Source organism: Haemorhous mexicanus, chromosome 18 (genome assembly GCF_027477595.1).
Source record: "Haemorhous mexicanus isolate bHaeMex1 chromosome 18, bHaeMex1.pri, whole genome shotgun sequence".
Classification (NCBI taxonomy): Eukaryota; Metazoa; Chordata; class Aves; order Passeriformes; family Fringillidae; genus Haemorhous; species Haemorhous mexicanus.
This window is the reverse complement of record NC_082358.1, coordinates 665,804-686,557: the sequence shown is the minus strand read 5'-3', so window position 1 is coordinate 686,557 and position 20,754 is coordinate 665,804. Positions and strand designations below refer to the sequence as shown.

At 40.0% G+C, this 20,754-nt stretch overlaps 1 protein-coding gene across 2 annotated transcripts in view; it reads right to left on the bottom strand.

Moving 5' to 3' along the window:
* The window catches only part of RALGAPB (Ral GTPase activating protein non-catalytic subunit beta), a 62,953-nt gene that overhangs the window by 14,387 nt on the left and 27,812 nt on the right, over window positions 1-20,754 (bottom strand). The window contains exons 11-23 of one of the 2 annotated variants that reach the window (XM_059863028.1): window positions 19,311-19,478; window positions 18,424-18,538; window positions 18,040-18,187; window positions 15,469-15,533; window positions 15,174-15,306; window positions 13,092-13,225; window positions 11,076-11,258; window positions 8,896-9,047; window positions 7,097-7,284; window positions 4,656-4,762; window positions 2,920-3,072; window positions 2,096-2,305; window positions 1,004-1,162 (exon numbers count right to left, since the gene is read on the bottom strand). In XM_059863028.1, the coding sequence (XP_059719011.1) occupies window positions 1,004-1,162; window positions 2,096-2,305; window positions 2,920-3,072; window positions 4,656-4,762; window positions 7,097-7,284; window positions 8,896-9,047; window positions 11,076-11,258; window positions 13,092-13,225; window positions 15,174-15,306; window positions 15,469-15,533; window positions 18,040-18,187; window positions 18,424-18,538; window positions 19,311-19,478 (1,915 nt within the window). The remainder of the gene's footprint in view (window positions 1-1,003; window positions 1,163-2,095; window positions 2,306-2,919; window positions 3,073-4,655; window positions 4,763-7,096; window positions 7,285-8,895; window positions 9,048-11,075; window positions 11,259-13,091; window positions 13,226-15,173; window positions 15,307-15,468; window positions 15,534-18,039; window positions 18,188-18,423; window positions 18,539-19,310; window positions 19,479-20,754) is intronic. The other variant, XM_059863029.1, reaches the window with a different exon arrangement.

Here is a 20,754-nt window from a genome sequence, read left to right as displayed (position 1 = left end):
TCGAAATATTATTAATCTTCATTACTGAGCACATTGAAACCAGAGCTGCGCTTCAGAAAAAGTCAGGGTAAATGTGGGCTGGAAGACATAAGAGCTCCATAAGAGCATATAAACATTCTGCTAATTCAGCAAGTGCATGTCTCCACCCAAAGGCAGATCTGGCATATCTTGTTTCATAGCTGACTTTGCAGATGAAAGGATTCTGCACTGGCTACTCTGAATGACAATTTGAACACTCACAGACAGATGATACTGTTTTCAAGAATTTTGTCCCACACCAAAGTAGAAGGTGCTGCAGTGTTCTGCCAACTGTACATTCACAGTGACACAAGGAATTGGCACAATGATTTATTACAGAGCCAATGCTTCTACTCTTTACTACAAGAGTTATGAATGGAATGAGAAGGTACTAGAGAAACATCCTTTCCTAATGAGCCCATTAACCCTCTTAGAATGTTTCTAGGTCACAAAGAAGTCCCAATTTAGATTTGCACAAATTAACCTGATTAACCTAATAGCCTTTGAATCTAAATATTATAGCATAAAGACTTATAATGCAGTAATACTTCCTTACTTGTGGAAAGTTTTTAATTCCTTTAATATGTGTTTAGCATTAGAATGAAACCAAACTACCTTGACATTGCTCATTGCTGGAACAAACTGCAACCTTCCCTGCAAGCTGAGCCAACAAAGCTGAAATGCCTTTCTGATCTGAATCTTTGAACTCTACAAACAAGGACAATAAGGACAGAACAGATAATAAAAATACTATTAATATTATAATATATCTTTTATCTATATTTTAAAATACAGTAATTTGTTACAATAATCCTAAGTGTGAGCAATGTACTTTCAACCTACAGATGAAGGGAGTATGCAGCGACTTGTAGTTCCCACTGGTTCTGACACTTCACTCTAATCACCAGCTCTGATGCTTTACTCACTTGGAAACTACTAGAAACGAGACAATATAGGCTAGTTGGCACTCTACACTTTCACTTACCTCCTGGCTAGTTTTCTGGCCTGCCTTCATGTAGAAAATGAAAACAGTGTCAAAAGGACGACAAGGTAACAAGTCCAAATAGCCAAGGTCATCAAAGAACCCAGGTAGAGCAGAGTCAAGTGCAATCAGGTGAGGAGGTAGACGACTGTTAGTAGGTTCCTGCCCAATAGACAGAGTTCATCAACATCTCTCTTAATGAAAGGTCTTTATGGCTTCAGTGACAATCCATTAAAATATAAAAAGACAAGAGCAAAATTATACAGGGACTTCTGATGCAATATAATCTTGTCACTGTAAATGAGTAACAGCAAGCATAACAGGTTGACAATTCATTTAATTCCACTCTCATTAAATAAAAGTGGTACTTTGCCAGTGAGAGACATAATATTTTGCTCAAGAAGAGCACACAACAAAAACAGCAGATGCTTTCAGAATATCACAGCTATGCACACAGTTGCATGTGCAGTTTCAGATTAACTTAAATACAAGTGATATGTTATATACTGAGCACTTTCAGACATTATTTTTGCAAACGTTCTACAGTCTACTTTTCTTGACAGCTTTCTGGAAGGAAAAGCAACAAATACAAGGGAGACTCCATAGGTAAGAGGCAAAATTTCAAATTAAGAATATGGATCACCTCTAAAAACAATTATTTTAATTTAAAAAAGAAACCTCTACATCTACTATGTACCAAGTGTTTATGTTTGATTAAACCACCTCAGCACAACCACCTCTGAAGCAAGACTTCTATGGCAGCTATATTTCAGAGTCTTCAAGGACCACCCCAAAACCTAACTCAAGTTGTGGAATGATTTTAAGTGTGAACATTTGAGTGTGATGGCTTATGCACCCACTAAAAAGAGACAGACACCTATTTAGAGCATTTTCAACTTGAAGCCCAGCCTTTCACAACCTTGCTCTGAGTCCTGGAATACTGGAATCTATCACTTGATTTGATTAGACTGCAGCTGAACAGTAGTTGGAAGTACATAGATGATCTTCCACTAACAAAACTTTTTTCTCCATTTTGTCAAGCCAGACCACATGGGAACTGGAGGAACTGCACAACACCAAGAGGTATCAGATCACCTTCAATGCCTCTAACGAGAGGAACCCGAAGTGAGAGAGGAACAGACGTGCTGTCTGGAACTCCTGTGCTGGCGGCGGGGGCTTACACTCCGTGATGGGATCAGGAAAGCTCTTCTTCCGCCACTCCTCTTCACTTCTCTGGTCTATGGAAGTCTCAAAGACAATCTGCTGAGCCATGCCATTCCTCAGCTTCTCATGGCGCTCTTCAAGCTGGAAAACATTGTGTGAACTGCTGATGTCACCAAAATCACAGAGATCCACTAAGAAAACAATTCCATCACTTAGAAAAGCTCTACAGCAGCAGCTGCAGTCCACCATTAGAATGGTTACTAAAGCACTTTCAAAAAGACCTTGCAACACTGCAAAGCGAGCACCTAAACACCCTGTTGGCATAGGAGAGCTCTGTGAATATCCAGTATCAACTACGGCTTCTCCTATTCAAGAGGACAGAAACGAAAACAAATTAGATCCTGTGAAACTTTAAAATATGAGACATGCACTCTCTTCTTCCCCCAGAAAGGTCTCAAAAAAGGCCCTTCCATTTCCCCAGAAGAAGCAACAAATGCAAGTCAGTTTCCTACAGTACCAGGATATTAGAATCAGTAATAAAACATGTTGAGCAGTGTCTCCCAAATAACACAACCAAAGCATTGGCATCTTCCTGGAGAAGTGCATAAATTTAACTAATTTCCAGAGGTTATTATTCCATTAATATGAAATTGGATATGCCAAAGAGTAAAACTATTTAGACTAAGACATAAGTGCATGACGAATGAACAGACCAAAACCCCAAGAACAAAATCAAGTCAGAGACAGTTACTTACTTCCTGATTCACAATTTCATGTAAATCTGGAATGCTCAAGTCAGCTTTCACAAATGGAATCTTGTCCACTTCTTCAGGAAAAGGGCGTTGTTTCACACTGTGTTTCAACCCAACATCATTTTTAGGAGCTGGTCTAGGTTCTGGTACAAATGTCTGACAAAAAAATGTTGTTTTTACATTCAAGGTATTGCATCAATAGATAATATTGTAACAGATGAAAAACATTTTCCCTCCCCACCAAAACTATGATAATCTATTAGTGAGCAGCATTATTAAAAAACATTAAATACTTTAACAGTAATAGAATTGTATTGAAAATGTGACTGCAAATTTTAAAAAGACACAACTGTGCATTCTGAAATCTATGAACCCTGCTAAGCATCTAGCCTGTAAACAGATGCAAACCACCACCCGCCAAAAAAAGGCAAGCTTACATAGCAACATCTTATTTTCAGCCCATTCTAACTTATTCAGAGAAAGCTGGCCAATATTTGAGAAGCTCCATTTCAACCTTCCTGACTGTGATGACCACAACAAGCCAAGGCCTCAAACAGCAGCAATGCTGTGGGTCAGGAGATGCACTGCCAGAATAGCCAAAGGACTTGCCTCATGGATCATAATGCAATAATTTTGACATTGCTACTACATCATACTGTCATTACATAATTCCAAACTTCAAGTTACCAAAGAAAGCAACAAATGATCTAGGTGCAGGTTTAGAGGTGCATCAGCTCCAAGCAAGCAAGACCTTTATGGCTTCTTCAGTGTTGTTTTCTAAGTTTACTAAGAATGACATTTCGAAAGGACAAAACCATTATGTTATAGAATGCCTTCAAGTTGGAAAAGTTCCCTTAAAACTGGTGAGGAGGTCAGCAGTCAGATCATGGCTTGCCCTTTAGTGAAGCAGGTAGCATACCTGGACTGAGATTATTTAGTCAAGGGTCTCAGCTCCAGAGATTGCAGAGCTCCAAACACATCCTGGACGGTTTTCCCAAAGGCTGCTTTGCAGAGACCACATTCATCTAAATGTGAACATGCCAGCTGAGACTGACAAGCCCTCATTTCAGCTACATCAGTGCCTTTCTTTTACTGAGGGTCATGAGAAGAGTTTAAAGATTTGGAGAAGATCACAGACAGAAATTCTCATGACAAGGGTACATACTCCATTAGAAAACTGCAGTAAGAAATTTTACTGTAAAATAAGACTGAGGTATTTCTCCTCCACCACTCCTCTCCAGAGTTGTTCCAGAGTTCCTCTAGATAATTTTTTTCACAGCAGGTTCACAGCATATTTGCAACATCAGGCTTTGCAGCTTGAAGATGTGTTCTCTCTGCAGCACCACATTCTACACCTCCAGACTTCACTCTCTCTGCTGCAAGGGCTTTGTCTGACACCTGAAAACTAGCCCTGCCTACACACTAAATACACTGTACCTTATCCCATCACTTCAGAAGATGCTTTCAGAAAAAAAAAAAAAAGAAAAAAAAAAAAAAAAAGAGAACTCTCTCTCCCTTAAGCAAGTCTGCAAGTCGAGAAAGCAACAGCACTTTCACAGTAGTTAATATTAATCATAAGTGGTAAAGAGTCACCAGAGATGTGGCACATTACCTACAGCTAAAGGCCCCGTGGCTCAGCGTTAATGCATAATCACCAGCTCTGGGGGGCTGTCTCACATTAGTGGAATTTCTGCTGAACATCTCTAATTAAAGATTTCTTTATGGGCTTTGATAGAGACCTTTTGATTTGCTTTAGCTCCTCTTGGTAAAAGACAGAGTTGCTGTGCCCACGCAAATCTTCCAGACGTCCCACGGATCAAAACCGTGACAGAGGGGAAAGAGTCATCTGCAAAGTACATGGGTAGAGAGAATAAGACATCATCATATACTGCAAACAGTTCACTGTGTAATCATTCAACAAGAAGAAAATGCAGGCACGACAGTAGAGGTTTTTCTTTCATGGTTAACTCCTCTCTGACCCTGAAGAAAACTCCTGGTGAGAATCAAGCAAATCTCTCTGCAGCAGCTAGTGCTAGTCTATGTCAATTCAATACTTGCCAGCTCAGTTTCATCATTAAAAGCAACTTTCTTCCAAATTCATGCAGATCACAATTTCTCCAAATATCTCCAAAGAAATCAAAGAAGATTGTCTAGTCACTGCCTGTTTAGGTAAGACAATGAGCATATGGAGACACCATTTCCATCATGCTTCCATGACCTTCTGCAAAAGTTCCTCACAAATAGCAGCAGTAAGGACAGTGGAAGGACAAAAGATAAAATGGTCAAACAAAGACCCAGAAGATTCTGACTCCACATCACAGAAAATTTTTCCCCACAAGGAATAGGGACATAAAGAAGTTGTCCTCTCAGGTTTGCAAGACCCACTTGGGCAACACCAGGTTGTGTTATCCTGGTCCAAATGCCTTGTCTACAGTAGGAGGTCAGACTACAGAGTCCTGAGGTGCCTTTCTAATAGCACAATAATGGTTTTAACATTGCAGGTGTGGGGTTTGCTGTCTGTCTCTGCCCTGAACGCGTAGGATGGTTCTGTTGCAGGCCAAGCTTCAAAGGACGAGTCTGGACTCTTTAGCTTTTTGATCTACAAATTGTTTATTATTTCTTATCTACAAAATTTTCTTTCTGCCTAGCCGGGATCTGACCAGCAAGGCAGCTAAAGGCACTCTGACCGCCCACAGGGCGGCTGCGTCTTTTTATAGTAAAAACTACATATAACATATTTACCTTTTATTCCTAATACCAATCACCCTTATTGCCAAGTGCACCTTCACCATAGACCAATCCACAAGTGCCAACGTCACACAGAAGATGGATGACAAGAAGAAGAAAGAAGAACCACGAGGCAGGCCCTGACTCTTCCATCTTGTCTCTATAACCCCCCTGTACCAAAACCCTAAAATCTATATTTCACACCGTAAATATATAATTCCTGCACCATTCAAACCTGAGTGATTCTCATGTCCTCATACACAGGTGGCACATCCCTAGAAGGGTCAAAGTCAAGCCACCAAGCACTTTTGGCAACATTCCAAGACCTCTGAGCCCCCCCAAGGATTCTCTCAGTAGCTCTGGCCATCCGGAGTGATGTGCTGAATTCCCACAGCAGGGATTTCAGACTTTCTTCAAGATTTAAAAGGCTACAAATATTAGTCACCTTAGATGAGATCATCATACTTCATCATAAGCTTTTCTTCTTAAAGGTATTTGCATTTATCTTTTGTGCACATAAACCACACAAGATCTACTCAGTGATTCTCAACATGGTCAGAGCACTATGGACAACAACTCAACTTCTCAGCACTAGTTCATGCAGTTCTGTGCAATATGTGCTTTCAAGATTAGTTTTTAGGCTCCATCCTGTCTACAGATGAGGAAAGTGTATTGGGGACAGTACATCAGCTCTAACATAAGTTAGTATTTAACTGAGGTAACATGTGAAAGAATTTTCATCTGTTCTATTAGGCAACACCATGACACGTGAAGACTTACAGGGGATCAGTTATTCTGTTCATCATTTAATACCAGATTTTTGTAATAGAAAATCCTGATGGTCAAAGTTTATGAGCCTGAAATGAATTAGGCTCAGCTGTGAAAGGCAACACCCTGTGACAAATCTCCTTTACAGGAGGTGTAATTGACAGAAGAGGATCAGACACGGGAAAGTGTTAGCAGCTCCTAAGCAACTAAAACCACCTGAGCTGAAAGCATCCACAGAAATATGCAGTAATAGGAGGCCTAAAGCAAGCAGTAGTAATGGTGCAAGCATAAAGGAGACATACTAACCATTTGTTAAGCGCTTATCTCTATCAAGTTTCCTATACTACTTAGATTTTTATTCTTGTACGAGCAAGGATGTTTCAAAGCGTAATGCTATTGCTTTTGTCCATCACCCATTATTTCAACAGCAGTCTATATGATCTAACTGGTTGAAAGACTTGGACAACTGCATAAACAATTTGGGTAGGCTTGTGCACATTTGATTATCACTGGCATTAAAGTTATTCCCAGCACTTCATCCCAGAGCAACACTCTGCTCTGTGTGCCCACCCACACACAGGAAAGCCCCTGAAATGTGAGGGAGACACTTGAAGCACCTTTGTTTCACAGCTCTGTACAGAAAGTTTTAGCCTGAGAAAGAAGGAAATGGGAAATCTGAACTTACTCTGTTCATTCCCTAGAGGCTGCTCCAACATGGCCAGGATGACACTGTTGTCCAAAACAAAGTAACGGAAGCTGTGCTTGTTTATGGTAGGGAGACGGGAGTATTTAATTAATGTGGTTTCATTCACCAAGCTGCAAGGAGAAGCAGGACCACTGGGAGAAGGAAATGCCCCAAGTAACTGCATAATGCTGCAAGCAAGAAAAAAGTTGAGAGTTATGTCAGATTAAGTGAACTGTTACATCCAAGCACAAACTTTCACTCGCATTCTTCATATGTATCTGGACCTAACAGTTACATTATCAGGGCCCTCACCCATTGAAAAACATGCATGAAAACCTACAAACAAGGGTACTCTGCCTATAGAATGAGCTTCTTTATAACCTGGGTTATAAAGCTATTAAGACATTCTTTAAAGCATGAAAATCTGTACCATTCCATAGCTTTATGTTTATTTTTAAAACATTATTTTCCAGCCATCCATACTTTAGCCCTTTCATATCAACAAGCAGGACAGACATGGCAGTGCACTAGTTAAAACTGCCTTTGCTTCCTTCAAATCCAAATTACAGTAACTTAAAAACCCTTTAAGGGGTTTTGGCACCCTAAAAGGTCCAGGACCACACAAGCACAACAATCACAAATGGTAATTTTCCCTGGAAGAAAGCCTCCAGATGGGATCCAACAGTGCCCACCTCCTTGGAGCCACAGCCTTAGGAGAGGCCCCTAGAAGCATCGTTTTAAATCATTTGAAGTTGCACAGGGTCTCACTAATGCTACTAGAAAACTGAAAATTTCTATGGCAGGAATCAGTAATGAGAGTTGTCCAGTGTCAGACTCACGTTCACACAATCTAAGTCAGGACCTTACCACCCTTAACACCAAAACCCAAAGCAAAAGCAAGTCTATTGATTGTCCTCTCCACACACTTTTTGACTTAACTGTGAAAACAGTTTCATCTCTCTAAATTAAAATAAAGACTTTCAGGCAACAATATGGATTTGTCCACAAGTTCCAATGAGTAGTTGCTTTTTCTTGGAAATTACACAGCTGTTTTTACTAACAGTAATGTTTATAACAGTTGGATTCTAAAGCAGAGCAAAAAAGAAACCAGCTACTGCTTTTTGCAAAACATATTTTTCCTCCCCATCCTCAATCTGTCCTGTCTGCCACTATGCTGTTCAGCTCATAACACAGTGCTTTCCAACTTCTCTGGAGTAAATCCAAATTTTCCTCTTTGTGCTTCCCTTCCCCAACCTACACATTATCTGTTACTGCATTTCCAGCAGAACCTCTCAAATTTATTAATCAAGCCAAACACTGTGGGCAAGAAGCCATCCGATCCTGCTCCAGCATACATGTGCTGCATGTGCCATTCCCTGCTGTCACACAGTGTCTACCAGCTTCCTCACCAGAGTGGGGACAGCATATGCTGTCAGGCTGAGGAGAAGAGGAATTGGGAAGACAGGATCACTGGGGTTAGTGAAAGAGAGAAGGAACTGTTGTCTGCAGAGAAGCCTGGCCAGGAACAGAACACCACGGCTGGAGGAGGGTCTGGGTTTTGCTGTATAAGCAAAAGAGGAGGCGGGAGGGGAAAACAGTGATCAGAGGGATCTGTTTTCTGTTAACACCTGCAAAGGGAAGGGGAGAGATCTAAGGCAGAGCACAGCCCTGGCCAAAGGGCTGTGCCTAGCTTCTTAAACACTCTTGTTACATCAGGAACCACCAGCTGCAAACTCCCTATTAAACACTCTCAGACAAGGCAATACTGAACATTAAAGGTGCTCTGACAAATTACATACCATGTCAGTGTAGCTTCAGCAGCATCCTTCACTCGCATGGATGCAGGATTTGGCTCCTTATCTCCTTTGTACTTGACCTCCTGTTCACTGTTTTTGGATTTACTCCCTGAAATGCCCAGTTCCACAATCTCCAGTACCTCTTTTAAACAATCCTAAAACAAAAGAACCACCTTGAAGCAGAAGCACTTGGATAAATATATCCAAAACCTCAGGGAAACAGTGATATATCATTAAGAAAAAAAAACCACTGTTTGTAATATGAGCTTTTTATTTAAAGACAGAAGATTACGCCTACACTGTTAAAATAAGACCACGTTTGCTATAGAACTGGTATTTTTTTCTGTTTACAGATGCGTACTTATCTATTTATATCCTAATGGTAAAAAGTTCTCTGAATGGATAAATACACAAAATGTATTTCACTGCATGTATACCAAATTACCAAGAGGACTATTATGAATGCAACAGAAAAATGTAAAGATACTTTAAGAAATAATAAATGTATTTCTAGGACACTCTGCAGAAGTTTTAAGTTCTATTACATTAAGACTGAACTCATCTGGAAAGCTGTAAGAAATCCTTTTTCAAATTTTTCAATTGCCAACATCATTAGTAAAATACATTAGTATTTAATTAGTAAAATACATCACGGTATCTAATTCACCAAGAGAAAAGTAGGAATATGTAAAAGTACATTGTAAAAGCTTCAACAAATCTATAACAGGAGAAGCCAACACTCAGTAGAACTACAGATACAACACACCAGTGCTGTGCAGAACAAAATCACCTGCCAAAAATACTCAGATTGCTACAACAAAGGTTTGGAAATCATGGCTTGAGCTGCAGAATAATAAAGAAAGACTTCTCCTGAATAAATAAGTGATTAAAACTGAACACAGTTGGTCAGGTTGTACCACCAGAAACCAGACAGATTTCTGTGTCTTGGCCTTTGTCCTTCCTTATATTCGTTGTTGATACAGAATAAAAGGTGAAGAGAAAAATCAAAGCCCTCTAACAGAGCAAAATTAACCAGCATTGAGCTGAAAACACTGGTCACAAAGAATTGCAGCAGGAAGTTTACAGAGCAGCAATATAGCATGTTAAATTTAAAGCAAATGTCAGAGGAAGTACCTGGAAAGCCGCATTTTTAATACTTGCAAATGCAGGGAAAGGTTCTCATCTGACTATTGTGACTCAGGAATGAGCTATTCAGTGTCCAGTACATAGTGTTACATACTGTGTGCATTATCTCCTCATAGTGGTAATTGAAATAAAAAAGACCATAATGAAGTGGAATAAAGCATTATGCAATTGACTAAACACAACCTGTGCCACATCCAGGGAACCTATCCCATCGCAGTCACCTACTGCCATGCCAGTACTCCAAAGCAAGTGCAGAAAGCATCTTTAAATGAAGTTCTGCTAGTGGATTTTCAATCTTCTTCTTTTTTTTATATGTTACACAATAAACAAAATATAAAGATATGTAATGCGCTATCTAAAAAGATAAAATATTACATAATACATATATATTGATTATCTATAAGAACACAGAAAGAACACTAAATTGGCTCTGAAAGAGACTAACAACAAAAACATGCATTCAAATTTTTTCATTTTTTATTAAACAGCAGGGCAGAAGGCAATTGAAGACATGTCTCACATCCTGCTCTTCTCAAGCTTCCCAAGTAAATTCCACCTTATATTGAGCTATGCTTTGCTCAGTTTCTAGAAAATTGGTGAAACAAACTCTGATTACCAAAATATTAGCATCAAAGGAATTCTGTTAAGCCTAGAAAACGCTTTAGCCAGGTAAGAGCTGAGAAATGAGGAGAGTCATGGCTACCTGCAGCAAGTAGCTATGGGATACCCTATTCATTTCTATATTTCTCTTTTGGTTTTTTCCAGGTTTCTTTTGTTCTCTCTTTTTCCAGTTTCACAAAGCAAGAAGAAAGACTGAGACATTCCTATAACCATAAAGGCAATTTTAAAGCCAAAAACTGTATTGGCAAATAAAGATCAGGAATTAAAGTTCAGAAGTATTTTGCACAAAAACTATTTTTGAAACTCTTAAGAAAGCTAAGCAAACCACACTATTTTAAAGTATTGAGAACAGACAGGCTGGGTACAAAAGGCATTTCAGATGCAGCACTCCAAATCTATCCATGGGAGACTCTGACCTTCTCATCCAGCATGTCGGGGTGCTCCGTGAGCCAGACGCAGAGGCACTGGAAAGCTGCCACGATCATGGAGTGCAGGTCCCGCGAGTGCAGCGGGGCCGGGCGGCTGCACTGGTACACAATGTAGCTGCACACGGAGCTGATGGCGCGCTTCCGATCCGCAGGATCCACCGCCACCTTCACCTACGGCAACGAGGGCGACAGCGTGAGAATTCCTCCACAAACATCTTAGAGGCAAAACCAGTTCTTGAAAACATTTCTAAACACAGTTTCAAGAAACAGCAATAAACTGAGCTCTTTGTGATTACAGCTTAAAATTGCAGGTAAAATTTTTTAACAGTGATGGATATTGAAACTAAAAGTAAGGAAATGCTGCACTGAGGTGTGACCACATTGCATAGCTTGGTTTCAAAGAGCAGGAGTGGTACCGGTGTGGCTTGGTAAGAAACCAAATGTAAGCTGAATTTGCAGTATTGAATTTTTTTCCCAATAAATGCTTCTTCTTCAGCTCTAGCAACCCATTCTGTCTTTCCAAGAAACCACTCACTGCTAACTCTCCCTTCCACAGGGCTTCATTCTGTTCAAGTAACTTTCCCCTAGACATATTCTCAGCACAATAACTTTCACCATTGGTAAAACGAATAAAAAAGCCATCCCTGGACAAGCAAACTGACAAAAACCCCATAACCTCTTCCCCAAAACTCACTGCAAACACCTTTCTCTGCTTCCTTCCCAGCTCAGGGCTGCAGAGAGCAAGGCTCCAGATGAGAAGGTCAGGAAACAGCACAATGAGCCATGAGGATCTGAACTGTAAGGCTAAATAACTTTCTCTCTTATGGCTTGTGACTCAGCACAGGAACAGATGGATTTTTCTACTCTGTAGCGCCTGACCATGCTTATCCAAGCAGGAAGGTGGATGGACTTGCTGGTGCCAGCACTGAAGCTTGGCAGCTGTACTCCACAAATGGAAGTGACAATTCAGAGCCCCAGGATTTAGCCAGGACATCCTTCAGAAGCTCATGATCTGCAACAGAGTCCCCTCAACATGAGCTTATGAAAGGAAGGTTTGTGAACCAACACTCCTGCAGGAAACAAGATTTTTGACTTTTCTACGTCCCACTAATAACTGCTGAACAGACACAAGACAGGGGAACAGCCCCTACCTAAGAATGGAGGTGACACATCCCAAAGCCTAAGACACATGCAGAACAAGTCCCCACAGTAGTTCCGTAGGAGGAAGTGATCTATCTTTTCCCACTTTGTTGTAAAGGGGAAATATATTCCAGGGCAAGAATTACTTCAGTTGCATGAGAATTATGCAAAGACTACAATATTTAACATTAACCTGGGGATACATTTGAAAAGATAATATATTTCCACATCCCCATAATCCTGGAAGAAAAAAAACAAACCAAGAAGACCCCGGCTTAACCACACAAGCTGCAGAAAGCCCTAGTTCTGTGTGGTGCTCTGTAAGACCCAAAAATACACATTAATTCATTTTAGAACACTTTCAAACACATTCTTCAGTTCACACTACTGCAGTAGTGAATAAACACCCAGTCCAGTATGCCTCAGTGCTGACTTAATGCTCTAAAAACTGCCTGAGACACATTAAAAGAGATCTGTTGCATTCCTGAGGGATTATGACAGGAAATGCTGAATTGTCACACCAGATTATAATGGCTGCTCTAAGTACACTTCCTATTAGCAATACACTATGTTTTATCAAGCTCTAAACACTAGTTCTAAGATGAGAGGGAATTGGAAAAATGGTACAACAGAAGTTTCAGCTAAAAAGCATTCCCAGGCCATCTGTCTTTTGAGCCACAGTGTGTTTACACTGGGAGAAAATTACCTGCAACAGCAGTACTGTTTCCTTTCAATTTCCAAACAGAATAGTTGCTAACAAACTCAGCCACAGAATCTGTTTTGTGGCATGACTTTCACCCAGAGCAGCAGGACAACAACCACCGTGTGAGAAGGGGCCAGAGCACACCAAGCTGCATGTCTCACCTTTGCCAGTCCAGAGAGCAGCTCCAGGGCAGCCAGAGAGATACTCATGTCCTGCCTCCACTGGGAGTTGAGCCTTTGGGTTACCAGATGAATGCTGCGGATCAGCAATCCAGCAGCTGTATCTGTATGAAGAGCTAGGATATAACCCCAAAACCACACACCACAGGGAAGGAAAATAACTAAGCATTAGTGACAAAAAGCAAAGCACAGGCACAAGACAAAGCAGACACAATACAGACATAAAATATACCCTAACCATCTTGAAATTGGTTGATGCCTTTTGCACAGGCTAATTCCCTCATGTACTCTCCAGGCATTATACAAACTCATTTGGACCAGCTAGCTCAATTTAATTTTTTTTAAGACATTTTGAATAATCCCAGAGCTCTGCTGCATTTCAGTAGCAGAACACCCAGCTTCAGGTTTTGCTATTGTTCTTAAATTGTCTGTCATGTTATGTCTTTCAGTCTCTGGAAAATACATGCTTTGGTGATGTGTATTAACCATTAGTAGCTGTACTGAGGAACTAAGGAGAACATGTCATTTCGGATATCTATGTAAGAAGTTAACCATTCTATCCACACCTAATGTTTATCAAAAGTTGCACTAGTTCAATAGACACAGATAATGAAAGAATTGGTGCTATAGAAACAATTCTTTTTAACCTTCTGTTTCCTTGAACCTTTAACTAAAAATGGAAAATGTTTTAAGTATCAGTTGCTATCACTTCAAGCTACTACAAAACATAAATACTATCCGTATTTGTTAAAATTGAAATATGCAAATTAATGTCAGAAATAAAAAACTGGTCAATGACTAGTTATAAAGAGACATGAGAACAATGACAGATAAAGCATATCCTTCCCAAAATTTAAATTACCTTATTTAACACTCAAGAACTATGTCCAGTGTCACACCAGGAGCAGATTCAAGAGTTTACTATGGCTAAACAGTAACAATAGACCATCATGTTTTCAATTTTCTCTTGTTTGGAGCATCCAGTGGAAACACCAATTCTTCACATAAGCTTGTTACAACCTTACCTTCTAGGCACAGGAAATTTTAAAAATCCAATAAAATGAATACACTACAAAAATGTATTTCAAGTTATGTCATGGTATGAAGACTGTAATTCAAATATTTTGAAGATTTAAAAAATCTTACAAATGAGTATTTTTACAAGCACTCGTCAATGAAAACTCACATAAATTAAACACATAATTCAAATGGTGTGCAGAAAACTAGCACTTCAATAATTTCAAACAAGCAAATCCTTGGCAAAAGGGAAAGCAGCAACATGTTTATATGAATCCCTAGAATATACTGAAGCCTTTACTGATAGTCTTCCTCCTCTGGATATTTACAGAACCAGGTAAAAAAACCATCATCAAACATTTTTGGTTGGTGATGACAGAATTGTCAGTCTAGGCTACAATATAATAAAGGTGATTTGTTCTCACATTTAATTGGCCAACATCAGTTAAACTGAAGACTAAAGGAGCAAATGAAATTGCAGGATCTTGACAGTCAGCCAGCTTACCACACACATATTTAGAACATGGATTTTACTACAGAGAGTCAAAAAAGGACAGTACAAGACATAGCAAACTAAATTCTATTGTTACAGCGTATGACATATCACAAGCCTTCTGCTTACTTGCCCTATACAAGTCAGAGTTCCGGGAATGTTCTTTAAATGTGGTTTAAAAAAGGTGCTGCAGAGGTCAGGTGAGCATTTGGAATCTTGTCAAAACTAATGAAGTGTTTAACTTACACTTGGCGTACATATATCCCATTCTTGTTGACAGAAATTAACTGTCCTGAAAACGTAAAGTAGAGTTTGCAAACACCTTTCCCATAAGCTTTTACATTCTGATTTTGAAAATGTTGAGTCCTTCAATAGGGTTAAGACAACCACTGGAAGGGCACATGTGAATGCAGACTTGCAGCACACAGCTGGGCTATTCCCCCTGGCTTCAAACACCTGGGCACATTAATCCTTTAGTCAGAACTGTTACAGAAAAACCTAGAAAACACCAAGCTGGCATACTGTGCCAGGGTTTTCCAAAGAGCTCTCCTTACCATAATCCCTCAGCAGGGCCTGTGCTGGCCGCTCACTGTCAGGTGTTGTGGGCTCTGTGCTGCCACCACTTGCGGTGCTAATGCCACTGTTTGTGCGACTGTGGCTTTTGAAGAGGTTGTTTTCACCACCATTCTGCAGAGTGAAAGGCAGTTTAGAGAGATGAGAAAATTCCTGAGCTCCCCATGCTCTCACATACAAAAGACCAAACCTCAAGATGCTACCTGAGCCCCTTCCAGTAGCAAGTGAGGAATGCATTCTTTCTGAAGAAGCAACTTCATAAACAAAAATACTCACTGTTTCCATCTGACAGCCAATGGCTTCTAGCAGTGCTGAATCCTGAACAATATTTAACATTGCACCTGCAGAATCAGATAGAAGAAGGTAACTATGGACTACAGAAGAATTCACTACTAAAAGTTACCAAGCAGCATGGAAGGTCTAAAACGTAGAGGTTTGCAGTCCTGTCTTATAAAATCTCTTATTAAAACACAGGACTTGCTTTAAGCTTAGTCATTGGAAGCAGATGAAAGTTGAGACAGAGTGCTTTCAGCTATGTTAAAAATGCTTTGAACAGAATCTAAAAAAGACTGAGAGAGGATCTCATCATTATCACATCAATATCTCAAGGTGGGTGTCCAGAGGATGGTGCCAGACTGTTTAGTGGTACCCAGCAACAGGACAAGGAGTAATGCACAAACTAAAATACAAGAAGTTCTACCTCAACATGAGGAAAATGTTCCCTCCATGGAGGGTGGCAAAGCACTGGAAGAGGCTGTCCAGGGAGGTCATGGAGTCTCCCTTCTGAGGACATTCAAAACCCACTTGGACAGGTTCTTGTGTTACCTGCTCCTGCTGACTCTGCCTTGGCAGGCAGTTAGACTGAATGATATCCAGAGCTCTCCTCCAGTCCCCACTGTTCTGTGATAGGTCTGTCAAATTCCTCAGTTTGGAAGGATTTTGGCTTCACAGAAGGGCTGGAGTGGTTCCTTGTCTCACATCAGACTGTGCTCATTTAAAAACTCAGGTTACCTGCTTGGCAGCATCACCTCCAGATAATGAGGGAAGCAATAAGGACATGGACCTGAATCTGGCTGACACTGGCACATTTTGTGGCTTTAGTTTAAATTTTCTGCCTTCTTCCCCTGTCTCATACATCAATGAACATTTAGGAAAACCACAACTTAATCTATGAAGGGAAATGACAGGACAAGGGGGAATGTTTTCACAGTGAGAGAGGGCAAGGTGAAGTGGGATGGTGGCAAGAAATTCTTCCCCGTGTGTGTATGAAGGCCCTAACACAGACTGCCCAGAGAAGCTGTAGCTGCCCCATCCCTGGAATGGTCCAAGGCCAGGCTGAACAGGGCTTGGAGAAATTTGGTCTAGTGGACCAAATTACCCAGGGAATGGGGATGGAATGCATGGTGGAATAGCAGGGTGGAATGACATGAGCTTCAAGGTTTTCTTCCAACCCAAACCACTCTGATTCTATGAAGCGCACTACTTGCTGCCAAACATTTATTGGCAGATGGAAACAAGCCCTGCTTTTTTTGAGAAGCTGGTAGCACATGTCAGAACTTCTGGCTAAAGTGGAGATTCATTAATCCCCTCCAGCTAAATACGGCAGGAAATAACTTCACATAAGGGAAAAGGAGCTTAAGAGAAGTATTACAGGGCATGTGAACTGGCAGGGACTAGCATGGGAATAATAATTCCCAGTAGAAAAGCCATTCCAGGTAGAGCAGCTACTCAGCTGGCTGCAGACTAACTCAGTGTGGAGGGGCATGGGACCACAGGGGTGGGATTTAACAAAGCATCACCTTGAGGTGTCAGACATAGTACTGGAGGTGGGACAACCTCAGGTGCACCAATGCTCTCAGAGTCTCACTTGGCAACCACAGATATTCTCACCCCTTCACCAGGACTGGGTGCAAATTATTCTTTCAAATTACTCTCCTCTAGTCTCCTATGAGAAAAGAAACTGCTTAAACTATTGCAAGATAACCTTCCAGAAGCCTTTGCAGACTTGGATTTGTTTCCCTTCCTTTAACTATGCATCATTTTCTTGCCCTCCCCTGTTAAGCAGGTAAACTATCTGCCTCCCAGAACAAGGCAGACACTCCTCTCACACCACGAGACTGTTGCCTTTTTAAAGGGACAAAAGGAAAGCGGTAAGGGCAAGAACACCATCATGTTGAAAAAATCACTTCTAAAAAGAGAAGAATAAGAGGGGACAAGTAAGAATAATAGGCATGTACATTTGTACTTAACTGAAAACATAATTAACTTGACAGATTATGCACTATCCAAGTTTTCATCTTCTGCTTCCTTTCTGAGTATTCAGCATAATGTTAATCCACTCACTACCTTGAAGCACAGCTTGCCAAATTGTGCATAGTGCAGCTCCACACTCTATTCCAAAACTTTTGGATTTTGTCTGAGGATTTACACTCCACTAAAAAAATGTCATCTGTATTTTGCCAATGCTGGATGACCAGTCACCAATATGGCAATACGTTTCTTAGGCTTAACCATGCCAAAACCTAAGGTTTTCTCTGAAATCCATTAGTCAGGAATCCTACCTAAAATTACGACATTTTTACCTACTTCCATTTCTAGTTATGACTAACTTTACTCTTGCTTCTACTTTTCAAGCACTACTCCACATAAAAAGAGAGAGATTAACAAAAATGTGAGGCTTTTTAAGATGTTTTGATAGTTTGAGGGAAATTACACATATGACAACCTGACAGGAATTTAAACCTTCTTCTTGCAAAGCAACACATCACTAATAACCCATATCATCCCAGGACAGATTAAGACAGACATTTCTATAATACAGTTAATAAATTAAAAAGCTGAAATAACCTAGTATCATTTGAGTGTTGTTGGGATCAGTTTCTGTTTGCAGAGCTCCTATAAGGATATTCACAAGCCTCAGCTTCAAGGACAGGAATGTTACTGGTTTATCATATGCTGAACTTTCATCATTGCTGAATTTCCCTTCCAGGACAACCTGAAGAAAAAATACGCTTATTTCAGTATCAATTAAAGATCATGTCAGCAGGGTTTCAAAAGCCAATCTTCACAGCACACATTGCTACTGACACACTGTAATATGGTCTTATTGTTTCACGTTCACTGGAAGAGTTCCAGTGCTAAAGAAAACACCCAATACAACCCACAACCCATCCCAAACCCACTCCCAGGGAAAGAAAAATGGAACACAAAACATAGTGATAAATGTACTACCTCAGACTTTATTGTTCCAAAATGATGAGGGAGAGGCAACAGAGACAGCAAGATGTTAATAGAAGCTCTTCTTAGCTCTGTGGGGTTTACATAGATTTTAAACTTTGAGAGTTCCCTGCAAATCAAAGCATCAGACAGTTAACCAACTTTTCACAAGAATCTGGAGCCGAATGCAACTAAGTTAATATCAAATATATACCCACCCAATGGTCTTAAGTAATTTTCAGTATGGAATGTAGCTGTTTCTTTCTAAGACCTATCCAAAAGAAGCAGCAGCTCAGATTTAAGCCCAGGAGATAAAGAATGCTTTTTGTCTAAATGCCTAACATCAAAATGAAACATGGTACCAAGACATAACACACACATTGAAGAAGGCATGCAGAGACTACTATTAAGTGCCTAACTTAGCAAAACATTCAGCAATCTATAAAGCTCTGATAAGAACCTACTCCAACTTCATCAGTGTAAATTATCAACTTTTCCATTCAATGACGCATAAGATTACTTACTTATTGAATACACTGCAACAACAGCCACTAATGAATATCTTGTGAAATTTTACTTTAAACTCAATAGGCTTTCAATATATTTTTGACATATTTCAATATATTTTCCTATTCTTAAAGGCACAGCTTTGCATCAATGAATATGCAGCTAACAACTCACATATTTCATTTAAAATAAGCACTATTATTGCTTTAAAGAAAACTGCATTAAATAAAACTGAACATTTGAGCTCACACAGTGTTGCTATTATTACCATTGAATACACACACACACTGTGAGCCCTACATCGCAGAATTCCTTTGGTGAAATTATGCAGGAATGACAAAAGACAAATACCTCTCAACATCTCTGATAATGTTTATATGGAAATGGCAATTTACCTGTCAGGTAAAATAGTCTCCAGAGCCGAAATGAAGTAGGGAACCACAACATCAATGCCTTTCAGGTCACAGCAGAACAGAGGAGGGGAGTTAAGAATAACACTGGCAAGAACCGGGTGGCAAACGAAATCTGCTATCTGCAAACCCTGAATTAAAAGCATGTAAAATCTGACAAAGAAAGATAAGATTTAATTATTTGCACATAAAATCATCAGAATCCCACATGATTCTGCAGCCACTATTTGATCTTGTCTATATAAAATAGAGTAAGTTTCAAAAACAGAGCTAGGAGATGTTGATATAAATCTTCCCCTACATTACTTAAGCATAGGCAAGCACACCTGCCCAGCTTAATAAACCCTAACAAATGACAGGTATTTCATATGAAAAGCTAGTGCAGCATAGTTTTACTGAAGTCTTTGACTTGTTGCAACACCCAGACTGGGAGCAGAATAAGCACAACCAGCTGGTTACTAACAGTGGATCACCTGCTCTCCACTACTCCCTTCGCATGTAAGGGTGGGAGCAAGACATTGATTTGAACTCCCCAATACAAGAAAAATACTGTGAAATCTTGGGGGAGGTAGTGGACAGAACAATGGACAGGGTGTCAGGACAAGACACACTGATCAGCAATTTGGAAAAACGAGACTAATCTTAACCACCATAACCACTTCAAATGAAAAAGCAGAAGGGCAGAAACCCAGCTACCCAGTTAGCTTCTTCTGCAGGTTCTGGTTAGAGAACATGTATGTCCTCTTAATTGTTCAAAGGTCTTGAACACACAGAGGAATCCCACTGACTGGCCAAGAGAAATATGACCTATCTATACAAAAAATACTACAACATCCAAGAAATAAAATTGTTCAGTCTTCTGGGAAGTTTTAATGCCATCTGGGACAAACGTACTTGAAAAGTTTGAGAGAATCATTATTTAAAACTGATTCTCTGCCTCTAGTATTTGCTATTTTACATAATAAAAATTTGTGAAAAAGGTATACTATGACAGGCAATACTGCCTCCTTTTCTCAGAAATAAAACTGAACACAGAGGTAGTTCAAACACAACTGTTTCAAATAATGGGATATTACTGCATTTCAATACTCAGAGGGTGAAAAAAAAGCAACTACAAAAAACCAAACCCAGTGATGTGGTATTTGACAACACAAGAACCTTTATGGTCTAATAAAGTGTACAAAGCCTTGTGCCTGCACACTTATTTTTTCCATATGAACAATATTGAGTGACAAACTCAACAAAAATAAAAATACAGGAGGCAAGAAAATGCCAAAGAAAATGTTCCTTCCAGCTTGAAGCACTTTAAGGTACTCTCCTTCAAGTGAAACTTGGAAGAAAACTCAGTGAAAAGCAGCGTCATGAAAATGTGAGAAGAAAACAGTGCTGGGCTTAGCCAGGAATCTCACCTCCAGCCTCTGAAGGCTAG